At 37.6% G+C, this 14,116-nt stretch overlaps 1 protein-coding gene across 5 annotated transcripts in view; it reads left to right on the forward strand.

Annotated features, from left to right (window-relative positions):
* Positions 1 to 259: 259 nt before the first annotated feature.
* The window catches only part of LOC117306046 (dedicator of cytokinesis protein 3-like), a 100,317-nt gene continuing 86,460 nt past the window's right edge, over positions 260 to 14,116 (forward strand). For all 5 annotated transcript variants that reach the window (XM_033790877.1, XM_033790879.1, XM_033790881.1 and 2 more), the window contains exon 1: positions 260 to 363. In XM_033790877.1, coding sequence (XP_033646768.1) covers positions 327 to 363 — 37 coding nt within the window. In that variant the 5' untranslated portion in view covers positions 260 to 326. The remainder of the gene's footprint in view (positions 364 to 14,116) is intronic.

The raw sequence follows: 14,116 nt of genomic DNA on the forward strand, positions 1-14,116 counted from the left end.
ATTAATAATTCAAATATTGTTTTAGTTTTATTTATATATAAAATAATGAAAAATTTTATTAAATCAATTAAATGTTCTAACATTGTGTTAACTTAAACTGTTATAAAAAAAATGATTTTCTTTGTTTCCAATAAACAATAATGTGTGAAAGAGCTTGATAAGTACAGTCAGGCAATCAGTCATGTCAAAGTTCACCGCGGATAAGAAAACTGTGTGTGTGTGTGATGCATACACAAACTTTCATAGTTGAATCATTTTGCGCAAGGTACTTCCGTTTACAGTAGCAGCAAAGTACGCTTAAATTTGATGGCGAAACGTCGTTCAAAATGTGGAAACCAGTGACGGAAAACAAGGTTGCAGTTGGTGAGAAAACTGTTCAATGTTTCAAAGATATTGTCACAGATGTTTGCGATAGTTTTAAAGTTTATTTTTATAATATGATCACAGTCAGTGGGAGGGGCCTCGAAATTTTGTCAACAATGTTTGAGTTTGTTTTCAATGTCTTGTTTGTTTGTCTGTCATGTTTGTGTAAGTTGCCCAATAGTTGAATCTTTTTCCTCACACTAATATGATATGTACTGAGCTTGCTCATTATTCATGTAATAATTATTTAGTGTTGTGGTTGAAAAGTATAGCCATGTCATTCCGGATTTCCATTATTTTATTATTTATAAAATTTGTTTTGAATCTTGACTTGGCACATGATGAATTTGCTTCCCCCTTCTTGTTAGTTCATATAGTTTTTGGATAACTTTCCGTATGGCGCCACCACTTTTTCACTCATTTTTACAAAAAGGGATATCTCATTGAGGTAAATTAGATACTATATTATTTCATATCGAATGAAAAAGTGGTGGCGCCATACGGAAACTTTTCCGTTTTTTTTTATGCATGGCAAGGCAAAGAGGAAGTTAATTGAAATGAGATAGGCAGGCCATTTGGTACAAAATGTAAGTTTAAAATTTTTTCTAAAAGCAGAAAATACTGCTTGACAAATTTCTTTGCTTTTAATACTAGTAGCACAAATTGACTGGAACACCAGCCACAACAATGTAAACTTAATGTAATTTTTGACAGGCGTTAAGAAATTTGGCCCTGGAGTCGATCTCACAAAAAGTCAGGACTAGTCCTATTCTTAGGAATAGTTCTAGGAGATATAAAAATTACATGGCTAGGCCTAGGTTAGGACAACTTGTTAAAACCCACCTCTGGTCTCTCGTGACCAACTTTGTTTGTTTGTTTGCAACATGATGATCTTCACATCAAGGGAGCTTGGCAAACTCCCACAAGGAGATCATATTAAAGGCACTGGACACTATTGGTATTTGTCAAAGACTAGCCTTCACAGTTGATGTATCTCCACATATGCATAAAATAACAAACCTGTGAAAATTTGAGCTCAATCAGTCATCGAAGTTGCGAGATAATAATGAAAGAAGAAAAAAAACCTTGTCACACGAAGTTGTGTGCGTTTATATGGTTGATTTTGAGACCTAAAGTTCTAAATCTGAGGTCTCAAAATCAAATTTGTGGAAAATTACTTCTTTCTCGAAAACTATGGCACTTTAGAGGGAGCCGTTTCTCACATTGTTAATACCATCAACCTCTCCCCGTTACTCGTCACCAAGAAAGGTTTTATGCCAATAACTATTTTGAGTAATTACCAAAAGATAGTGTCCACTGCCTTTAATAAACCAAGTGATATCTTTGTAACAACAAAATTTCGGCTTTGAATCTGATAAATATTCTGTGGAGTATCGAAAGATACTTAGTCATGACAAATGAGACAGATCATCTCTTATTATAATTCAAATATTGTCAATATTGTCAATAAAGGCAGTGGACGCAATTGTTGGTAATTATTCAAAATAATTCTTAGCATAAAACCTTTCTTGGTAACAAGTAATGGGGAGAGGTTGATATACTAGTATTAAAAATTGTGAAAAAAGGGCTCCCTCTGAAGTAATGTAGTTTTTCAAGAAAGAAGTAATTTTCCACGAATTTGATTTCGAGACCTCAGATTTAGAATTTGAGGTCTCGTTATCAAGCATCAGAAAGCACACATCTTTGTGTGACAGATTTTTTTCTTTCATTATTATCTCGCGACTTCGACGAACGATTGAGGTCAAATTTTCACAGGTTTGTTATTCTCTGCGTATGTTGAGATGACACCAACTGTGAAGGCCCGTCTTTGACAATTACCAATAGTGTCCAGTGTCTTTAAAAAATAACTAAGCCTTTAGTCCAGTTACAAAAATTGGCTACAAGGGAAGCCCTCAGTCTTCTGGATTTTCCTCTTTATTCAAGCCCTGGATCAGAGTGTGGGCTCAGGTCACGGTCATGGGCACTTAGTACAAAATGTATGGAAAGGATAGTAACATGATTAAAAAACAAAACAATATTAAGGCAAATGGGGGCCTTGGGTGGAATGATGATGAAGAGGCCTTCCTTCTGCAGTGGAGGGACATAGGCTAGAGAGATAGATAGGGGGCCCCAATGTGCTTTTAAGCACAACTTATGAAAGGGCTGTACACTATTTCTACCTCAGGCCTTTAACCTATTCCTGAAACCCCATTCCTAAACTCCTTTGTGATTTGCAGCACCGACAGCGAAATGGGCACGCTTAAAATCATTCACATCAACAATAGACCGTATTGAATAACCCCTTTGCTGCAATGAAAGTCGCCATCTTGTAGGTCAAACTGTATGCGCGTCCAAACGTGTACATCAAAGAAACACGCTGCACGCAGCCTTCATGGTTTAATTTCTACAGCACTCGCATGCACACGCACACAGACGCCATCTTGTAGAGCAGATATTTTAACGCTGACGTCATTTTCAATACGGTCTATAAATGTATCTTCCCTAATGGTTGTTGAGGAGCAATTTTAGTGAAGTGTCTTGTCTAAGAACACAAGTGTCATGACCAGGATTTGAACCCACACTCTGATGACTCAGCAATTTGAGTTCAATGATCTGGACTGCCCAGCCATGACACGAGTACTTGTAACCAAATAAAAATACTCAAAGTGTTAAGTGAAGGAATTTTTGCTTTGTTGAGATACAAACTGTGTCCCTTTATCAAATTAAATACCATTTACAAACGTGCCGGTTTTTGTTTCGGTTTTGAAAACCTTGACATTGTAATGTAAAAAATGAAACTGTGAAAAAAAGACTAGCAGGTCAGTCTAAATTATTCGCTCAATAAAGCTTTTATTTCTTTACTTTTTGTTCTCACTTTACAACAAAACTCTACATTAAGAGACTCTGACTGCAATTGAATGTAAAAAAACCAAAAAAACAATTGTGATGTTTTAAAGGAAGTACACACAACAAACTGCTCTGCTGTTTTTTGTTTTTTGTACAGGAACATACTGTATCTTAGATCTATATCAACTTCTGTCTGTTATCAGTGGTTAATTTGTGCAACCTTTTTAACTTCCTGGTTTCCATTCTACTATGTGGCTATGCTTCACTGGAAGTTGTGCAGTCAATGTTATGTGTCGGTATTCATATGACTTTGAACTAGAAATTATTCATGAATAGTTTCATGAATACCCTTTGTGTATGTAGGCACACTACCACAGTGCACTGTGAAGTTTGTACAATTCAGCTTTGTTCCCTTTACACAATGGGTTGGTTCACCTTAATATTGAAAAACATTTGTACGCAATGCAATGTGCAGATGCAGTGTTTTCGGTTAAATTTTTTTTTATTCCATTCACCACACGGAACTAGGCCCCAACTTCATAGGGTTGCTTTTATAAGGAAAGAAAAACTGCTTAACAAATTTCTACTAAGCAAAAATTAGCAAGTACATGCCACCAGTCACAAAGGTACATCTGACATTGGATTTTGACTGGTTACCTTATTCAGTGCCCAATTTCATAGAGCTGCTCAGCACAAAAATTTGCTTGCCATGAAATTTCTTCCTTGATAAAAACAGGATTACCAACAAAATTACCACATGATTTGTAGGATTAATAAGCAAACAACAGCTGAAATACCACTGCACTAACAAGCAGTATGCAACATAAATTTGGTTGGTAATCCTTTTTTTATCAAGGAAGAAATTTCAGAACAGCAAATAGAACAGCATTTAAACTATTTGTAGATTTTGTTAGAGGAAAAAACAAGTTTTGTTTTAAAACTAATGCAACATAGGCCCCTGTTGGCTGCTAAATTTGACTTAGATTATTGTGACTATGCATTTGTGTACAATTTATAGAATCAATGGGCGCAATATAAATCTTATTATTATAAATTGTTATTTTATAATGACCCAATTCACCTGATGTCATGATCAGAAGAATCTTGGATGCACATATTGGTGGGCAATGTCACTTTGCGTTATTTGGCAATTTGTGTTTGCATTTTGCTCTGCTACATGAGGGAAACTGTTTGATGGCATTATTTATACCAACAATAAATGGAAGCGCATCATGTGTTCACGTGTTACACTGTTACCATGATTTAGACTGTGAATTTTATTGGTCAAGAACCAAACTGAATGGATCAATGTGCTACATACAAAGACGCACTGTACATGGCTCAGGGGAACATGAGTAATGCACCCTTGGGGGTGCATTACCTGTTCGGCCTATTGTTGTTCGTTTCCGCCGTCTTTTACACTATTATAGCCACAGAACATGAGGTTGTTATTACGCTGGTACTAGGTAAACTGAATTTGTTCAAATAAAAAGTTAAACGCAATGTTCCAATAAATTAAAAAAGCAATTTAATTTATTTCACTTGTCAATCATGTTCGCTTCCCCCTCCTGCAACGTATTACCATGGAGGAAGTACAAAGGTATGACAAAACAATTAAATGCTTGGTAATGGGGTCCATGGGGGCAATTAGCACCCTCGACTTGCCCCATATGTTGCCCCCTCGGATGTAAACAAAATAACAATGGACCCAATCACAGCATGAAACAAGTGTGTATTATACATATTGTGTAATTTGTACATTGTACGTACCAGGCCTGGAAGTACTTGCCCCATGTCTAACCTTGATGCCCCTTCAAAGTTTCCTAAAGACCTCTTGAAAGCTTTTCCCGATGAATGTGCTCTTTGCAGAGTAAAAATGGCCTTGCCCTTTCAATGATGAAAATCCCAGGCCTGTGCAGCATAAAACCTGTCACGTTCAACATTTAATAGAGGAAAACAAAACCTGTCTGATTTTTCAAACAATTTGCTTTCCAGGGTATATTTAGCGAGTTGTGACACCTTGGGATTAGAAGGCATTTTGTATCCCACAAAAATCCTGCACGGGCAAACACAGGACTTCATTACTCTGCCCATTGGGTTGTGCTGTATTTGGATCGAAAATGGCATCCAGCAACCAAGTGACTGAAGAAAACTGGTCCCTCTACTGTATGTCGAACCCTCTCTCAGTACACAGCTCTATACTGTCCAGTTAAAGTCAAGAGCTAACCATTGATTTGATTGGAGTTAAGCCAATAACTGTGTACATTATAAGTTCCAAATGTTATAGACTTTGACACAAAAAACAAATGCAAAGGAAGTGCACAGTATGTAGGCCTACATTTCTGTACACAGTGTGTTTTAAATGATCACACATTAGTAAAAGAACTGACTAGGCAGAACCTCTGCCAACATTTTAAGGGGACCATCCAAATGGGAGGGAAATTTACTCAAAGGAAGCATTTTCAGATTCGTGTTTCGTTTTTTCCTTATCCTTTTGGAAAACCAGGGTTCTTCCCTATTGCACAAGCTAGGGTACAGGACCATTATTTGGCAATGTTGTTTCAGAAGACCTTGGTGCAAATCAGCATTCTTTTCCCAAACATTGAATAAACGTTTATATCTATCTATCTATGTGAACTGTGTTAACTTTTCATCTGTACACAGGAAGTTGTAGAGAAGCCCACATTTTGAACTTTGTCAAAACATTAGATGTTTCCATTGTATATGTTTTAGGCCACGGTACAGGCCCGGAATTTCAAGTTTGAGAGTGCAAGCTCATTTTTTATTTTGTAGAAAGTGTTTCCAGTTGGAAAATCTTTAAAAAGTAAAGGGAATTTTCAAACCAACAGGGTGTTGTAAATGCTAAATTCTCTGGTAAGCCTGTAAGCTACGCCTTGAAATTTGGGCCCAGATAAAATGGCCTTTTAGCTGTGCAAAAATAACTGTAAAGCTTGAAGTTTCACTGTAGAAAGAAGATAATTTTGTTTTTATACAACTAGCTTGCTGGACCCAAATCACCCCAAACCTATGACAATCCATACGCATGATTTTGTTTGATTATTGGACTAGATGCACTATTCTTGCATGCTTCACATGTGGTTTGAGGAGGCAGGGGACAGAGCAAGATACCTTGCTGGACTTACTCAGTTATGAGGCTACTGTAGTTGTTTGAGGAGGCAGGGGACAGAGCAAGATACCTTGCTGGACTTACTCAGTTATAAAATGAGGCAACTGTAGTTGTTTGAGGAGGCAGGGGACAGAGCAAGATACCTTGCTGGACGTACTCAGTTATGAGGCTACTGTCCCACGCCAAAATTACTGGACTCCTCAGCCCAGCATTTTGTTTCTACACCACACAGAAATCAAGGTTATTTGAGACTCTTGGAAGGAAGCCTGATAAATTAAGTGAGCACATTCCAGCCTGAATTCATTTGGAAGAAGTAGTGCAAAGACATGAAGTTATCCTCAGTCACTGGCTTGTCTTGATTTAACAAGCATTGACACCAATTGCAAACGGAGATGATGAAGAAATGCAGGCCTCTTTGTATTTAACCATTAACCATGTGGCGAAAGGACTTTAATGTGGTCAGTTCACCATCTGTAAATGCATTGGTTATCGCATACTGTGAACAAGGGGTTGGAAATTGGTCTATCATGTTATTAGGCATTCTGTGGGGGTCTGGTACAATTTGGGTTTCCCTGGAAGACAGCCGGCCAGGGGTGGATTTCACAAAGAGTTAAGACTTGTCTTATCTCGTGTTACATGTAGGACGAGTTACTCGTCCTAACTTTGGACTTGCTGTACGTTTTTTATATCTCCTAGGACTAGTCCTAAGTTAGGACTAATTTCTTTGTGATACTGACCCCTGGGCGTTTATCTTTGAGAGGACAAGGTCATCATAAGGGCACTTCCATGAGAAAATCTTAAAGTTAATGGGAAACTTTTGAAGAGACACCAAGGCCAAGACCAGGGGCAATAGTGGCCGGGTAGTGGCTGTGGCCACGATGTTATTCTAGGCCCGAGACAGCATTGCTACGATAGTTGTGGCAAGCTTTTGTGTAGCAACCTCCAGGGTCCAATTTTAAAAAGTTGCTTTAGTAGACAAATTTGCTGATCACTAAGAGCAGTTTGTGCTAAGAAAACTCATCAGGATCTTGTCAAAGATGGTGCATATCGTTAATGACTGGTACTGGCTGGTAACCTTTGCTGAACATAATTCTGTTGTATTTGGTGTTATTTTTTGTATGTGGCCTTGTACACTATGTACTTCCAGATGTATGTACTTCAGTCATATCTGAAAGGATAATTTTTACTCCAATTCATTGTGTGTGTTCACTCGAATGGACGTTTACAATGTACATGGCTTCAAGTCTTTCAATTCAAGCTTCAATAACTCGGACTGAAGGGTGTCTCTTTGGGGGCAACTCAGGCATTCCTATCCATTCTCAGACATCACAGGGTTTGCTAAATTCCACGAGTCATCTGCATTCAGTTACATTACTTTTCAATGTTCTGGGAGTTTGATTTTTAACCCTTGCCGCAAACTGTCGAGCATCACACCCAGAAAAAAAAGAGAAAAAAACGTGTCTCTTTTAGAAGAATAATGCGCCACATTCTGCATCGATTTTGTGTTCGTTTTCACAGCAGAGAGCAAGTTTGGAAAAAGAACTGTGTGGTTGACTATTGGACGATGATTGTACTGGTTCACTAACAATCTAGTATGAACATGGCTTGATCAAGTCTCGTGACAACAACTTATGAGGATTGGATAATTGTTCACCCTGAAATGTTTGAGTCTCAGAAACAATACCATGCATAAACCAATTCTTAGATTAATTCTTAGTGATGGTCATGGTCCATTTGCGAATTCTGAACATTGTGGCAGATTTTTGCTGTTTTCTCAACAAGTAAGCAAGGTGCTGAAACTTGTACGTGTGGCTTTTACTGCATCTTCCTTTATAAATTTGCCTATAAACAAAAGCATTGCTTTGAAAACAATCTATGACTCTACCTTTTAGGGCAGGGCTTAAAGGTCCAGTCAAACACACAAACAAGCTTTTGAAGTAATACAGTGTACAAAGTAATATTGTTTTTTTAGTGTGCATATTTTCCTCCCAGTTTAACAGAAAACTGCTGCACAATGAGTAACTGTGTACAAAACAGAGAGTGACTCAGTGACTTGACCATACACTCCCATTTTCACACACCATGAGAGATTGACTTCCCTGCAAGTTTCCGTCTGATAGGATTGGTTTGTCCTGTCCAGTCATGTACATTGTAGCACTACAGGCAAACAGCCCTTACTTAAACCACACATGGCATTTGTACACTACTCCCACTGAAGTACATTTAGAAACAGTATAATAATTTAGCAGGCTTGTATGCCTTTTTTTTGAAAGGGCAAGGGCACCAAGGCATTTTCTCCTTGGTAAAGGGCATCCTATTATGAGGAAATAGCAAATTTATACTAACTAGAGCATTTCAAGGGCAACAAGGCAATGACCAGGGGGCATGAAGGCAATCGCCTTCGTTTTCTCCATGAGAGTACATGTACTGTATAAGGCCTGATCTAGTCATTTATGGAGTCTTATACATATTGGCGAACATATCTGCCAATTAGGTGCTCAAGGCACTGGACTAAAGAAAAGCACATTTTAAGACAGGTTTTGAAGTTCATTAAATAATTGTAAGACCAATTATTCTTGGAAAGGTTGTTTTACAAAGTTAAGCTGCGTACTCGGCAATCATTGCCAGAAACACTGCAAGGCAAACCTCTTCTCGTACAATGTACATTGTAGCTGGGTTTTATTACGTGCGTTACACAACTCAACAGGACCTAGCTTTACGTTCCATCGTGGGACGATGAAGTAATAATGGAAGTGTCTTGCTTTTAAAAGGACACATGTGTCAAGACTGAGATGGTATTTTGTGTTCAGTTCATGCAAACCTTTGTTTACAAAAAGAGTGACCTTGTACACATTCCAGAGCATTTCCAGACAGGGAATTTTTGTATATTTTGGGTCTGAATTTCATCTAAATTCATGCATTTCTGAATGGACAAGTTTTTAGAAGTGCACCATTTGCTCATTTAGAAAGTTCCTGAATACAAATCAGACAATGCAGTCTCAACAAAATAAAGGCACTGGACACTATTGGTTATTAATTACTCAAAATAATTGTTAGCATAAAAACTTACTCTTGGTAATCAATGCAGCGCCATTGATAGAATCAAAACATTGTGAGCAACAGCTCCCTGTGAAGTACTGTAGTTTTTGAGAAAGAGGTAAATTTTCTCCAAAAAATAAAATATCTCAGCTGAAGGGGTTGATTATGCATACCTGATAGCACACAGAGTAATGCGACAGGGGTGTTTTTTCCTTCATTATTCTCTTGCAAATTCGATGACCAATTGGACCCATATTTTCACAGTTTTTAAATTTATTTTATGCATAATATGTTGGGATACACCAAGTGAAAATGCTGATCTTTCACAATTAACAAACAAAGCTGTCCAGTGGCTTTAAAGTGTTCTTCCATTGACATGTTGACAGATAAAAGCTTTGATCAAAATGCCTGCAGGAACTCCAGGCTCTGGCTCGTTTTAAAATTTGTGCTACATTGTAGTAAGCATCACTGTCTCCCAAATTGTGCTACATTGTAGTAAGCATCACTGTCTCCCAAATTGTGCTACATTGTAGTAAGCATCACTGTCTCCCAAATTGTGCTACATTGTAGTAAGCATCACTGTCTCCCAAATTGTGCTACATTGTAGTAAAGCATCACTGTCTCCCAAATTGTGCTACATTGTAGTAAGCATCACTGTCTCCCAAATTGTGCTACATTGTAGTAAAGCATCACTGTCTCCCAAATTGTGCTACATTGTAGTAAAGCATCACTGTCTCCCAAATTGTGCTACATTGTAGTAAGCATCACTGTCTCCCAAATTGTGCTACATTGTAGTAAGCATCACTGTCTCCCAAATTGTGCTACATTGTAGTAAAGCATCACTGTCTCCCAAATTGTGCTACATTGTAGTAAGCATCACTGTCTCCCAAATTGTGCTACATTGTAGTAAGCATCACTGTCTCCCAAATTGTGCTACATTGTAGTAAAGCATCACTGTCTCCCAAATTGTGCTACATTGTAGTAAAGCATCACTGTCTCCCAAATTGTGCTACATTGTAGTAAGCATCACTGTCTCCCAAATTGTGCTACATTGTAGTAAGCATCACTGTCTCCCAAATTGTGCTACATTGTAGTAAGCATCACTGTCTCCCAAATTGTGCTACATTGTAGTAAAGCATCACTGTCTCCCAAATTGTGCTACATTGTAGTAAGCATCACTGTCTCCCAAATTGTGCTACATTGTAGTAAAGCATCACTGTCTCCCAAATTGTGCTACATTGTAGTAAGCATCACTGTCTCCCAAATTGTGCTACATTGTAGTAAGCATCACTGTCTCCCAAATTGTGCTACATTGTAGTAAGCATCACTGTCTCCCAAATTGTGCTACATTGTAGTAAAGCATCACTGTCTCCCAAATTGTGCTACATTGTAGTAAGCATCACTGTCTCCCAAATTGTGCTACATTGTAGTAAGCATCACTGTCTCCCAAATTGTGCTACATTGTAGTAAAGCATCACTGTCTCCCAAATTGTGCTACATTGTAGTAAGCATCACTGTCTCCCAAATTGTGCTACATTGTAGTAAGCATCACTGTCTCCCAAATTGTGCTACATTGTAGTAAGCATCACTGTCTCCCAAATTGTGCTACATTGTAGTAAGCATCACTGTCTCCCAAATTGTGCTACATTGTAGTAAGCATCACTGTCTCCCAAATTGTGCTACATTGTAGTAAAGCATCACTGTCTCCCAAATTGTGCTACATTGTAGTAAGCATCACTGTCTCCCAAATTGTGCTACATTGTAGTAAGCATCACTGTCTCCCAAATTGTGCTACATTGTAGTAAGCATCACTGTCTCCCAAATTGGTGCAACTGAAATTATTGTGCTGATGTCAGGTGAATCGGGTCGTTGAATTTGATGACCAGGTTGTGCAACTGTGTATGCCAAAGTGTATTTGAATAGTTTAAAATGGTTCGTCAAATTGCTTGGAAAATGTACTTTTTGTTAAAAATTGACAAAAGGAAATTTCATGCACTTTGGGAAAATCAGAGAAGTTTAAAAAGAAATTCAATCACGTTTGTTTTTCTAGTGTTCCTGCCTCTCAGCTCGTTCATTGGAAGATGATTACTCCACTTGTATATCACTTACGTAAATTGAAACTTTTATAGCCTAGTACTGTTTGTACATGTATCTCACTCTAGTATTATGACCTGTAGTGATTCTGAAAAGAAGCGTTGGTTGTGATAACTCAAAGTTTCCATCAGTATGCTCTGATTTTCTTCAGGCAAAACCTTCGTTCATCTCTCTAGATCTCTTCTCCTGAAGACAGTCTGAGCATACTGATCGAAACATCAAGTATATATGCCAGTTCTTTTCAGAACCAGTGACCACAACTCATGGAGAGTATGTCTGGAATTTGGGTTGAAAATCCATAAGACGGCAGTGTTTTTAGCTCAAAGTTGTTGCTGGGCCAGACATCTAGTAGACATGTACATGTAGTATGACCATAAATATATTTCATAAAGTTGCTTTAAAACTACAACCAGTATTAAGCAGTCAGCTGAACACAAAATAGTTGCGCTTACAAGACTATAAACCAACCAGAGGAATAATGTCACATATACAATTTATGACTGGTGTCCTGCTAATTTCTGCTATTCAAAGCAAAACATTGTTGCTTAATTTAAGCACTATTTTCTGCTTTTGAAGCAACTCTAAGAAAATCGGCATTTTGAACATGACATTATTATGTGTAAGAGAAAATTTATACCATTCATTGTCTCATACTGGAAGATATTTATCAGACTCAAAAGTCAACATTTGAACAAACACAGAGTTTGTTTTCGTTCAAGATATTAAACAGGGATGAGGTATTATCATTCAATTGAAAAACACAAGACTGCTTGACTTGTCCAGGCATGAGCTTAAATGTTTTTTATAATGATAAAGTGTTCTGACTCTCGCAACAGTTCTCGCGACACCGCCGAAGTTCTTGTGAGACTGCTGGCCCCTGCGAGACTACTTACCCCCTCCCCCCCCCCAAGACTATTGCTCTAGTACGACTACAATGTATAGTCTCATTAAAAGCAGTGGACACTATTGGTAATTGTCAAAGACTAGCCTTCACAGTTGGTGTATCTCAACATATGCATAAAATAACAAACCTGTGAAAATTTGAGCTCTTAAGAAAAAACCACCCTTGTCACACGAAGTTGTGTGCGTTTAGATGGTTGATTTCGAGACCTCAAGATCTGAATCTGAGGTCTCAAAATCAAATTCCTGGAAAATTCCTTCTTTCTCGAAAACTATGGCACTTCAGAGGGAGCCGTTTCTCACAATGTTTTGTACCATCAGCCTCTCCCCATTACTCGTAATCAAGAAAGGTTTTATGCTAATAATTATTTTGAGTAATTACCAATAGTGTCCACTGCCTTTAAATGGAGAACAGTTGGGGAGCAAGCAGCCTCGCATGAAAGCAATGATCTCGTGAGAGCAGTTTCGATCCCAGAGAGCTAGCTACTGAGTGTATTACGCTTTAACGATTAACGACTTGTCCACAAGTCTATGAGCCTGAAGGCCCGACACTAAAAACCAACAGCCTTTGTCTTAATTCAAGCCATGGAGAGATCATTTTCATATCATGTTGTTATGGAAAACTTTGACAAAAAGGACTTGTATAAGTTTAGGGCTTCAATATGAAAATAATGATTATGTTAAAATTGATAGTTACACTTAATTGTACTTCTGAACCAGGAAAACAAAAGTTGGTGGTTTCTCTTTTGACCCCAAGTCAGTTCAATCGAATGTATCAAATGATAATAATGGTGTTCAGATTTAAAGGGAAGGTACACAGTTGGTAATTGTCAAAGATCAGTCTTCTCACTTGTTGTATCTCATCATAACCATGAATAACAAACTTGTGAATATTTGAACTCATTGGTCATCGAAGTTGCGAGAAAATAGTGAAAGAAAAAACTTCCTTGTGTGCTTTCAGATTGGAATAAAAGACTTCTAGCTAGAAGTCTTTTAATATTTTAGTGAGAAATTACCTCTTTCTCAAAAACTACATTACTTCAGAGGGAGCCGTTTCTCACAATGTTTCATACTATCAACAGCTCTCCAATGCTCGTTACCAAGACAATTTTTAAGTTAATATTTGTTTTGAGTAATTACCAAGCTTGTACCTTCCCTTTAATTATATTAAAAAAATTAGTAGTCATCAAGCAATCATTTAATGTTTATTTTTTATACCATCAAATAAAAGTTTCAGTCAATAACAAAATATGAATGTGGAGGCACGTTAAAAAAGCGGGGCTTGTCAAGGAACAGCCTACAAAAAACCCCAAAACAAAACAAACCAGCAGATTTACAATACGTTTAGCGCTTTTAAAAGGATGTTATTGATAGTTTTAAAATAAATTGTACCAGGACAAAATAATTGGTGGTTTCCCGTTTGACCCCAAGTCAGTTCAGTTGAATGTAGGTATTTTATGATAAAATGTTGTATACAGATTTTATTTTAAACTAAAGCAATGATCAATCATCAGGCATTTGTACAGAGCCATAATTTATTCTAGTTGCTGATTCCAAGGCAATTGGAAAAGTGAAGGCAAGTTTAAAACAACTGGGAGCGAAGACAAATTTAAGACAACAGGGAGCACATTATGCATAGCCAAATATTTAGACTGAAAAGTTTTGTGCACACTGAATGCTAATATTGAGTAGTAAATGATGATTTTTAAGGAGTAACTGATACATTTTGCATAGCACATTGCTCTG

The sequence above is a fragment of the Asterias rubens genome, chromosome 2, assembly GCF_902459465.1.
Source record: "Asterias rubens chromosome 2, eAstRub1.3, whole genome shotgun sequence".
Lineage (NCBI taxonomy): Eukaryota > Metazoa > Echinodermata > Asteroidea > Forcipulatida > Asteriidae > Asterias > Asterias rubens.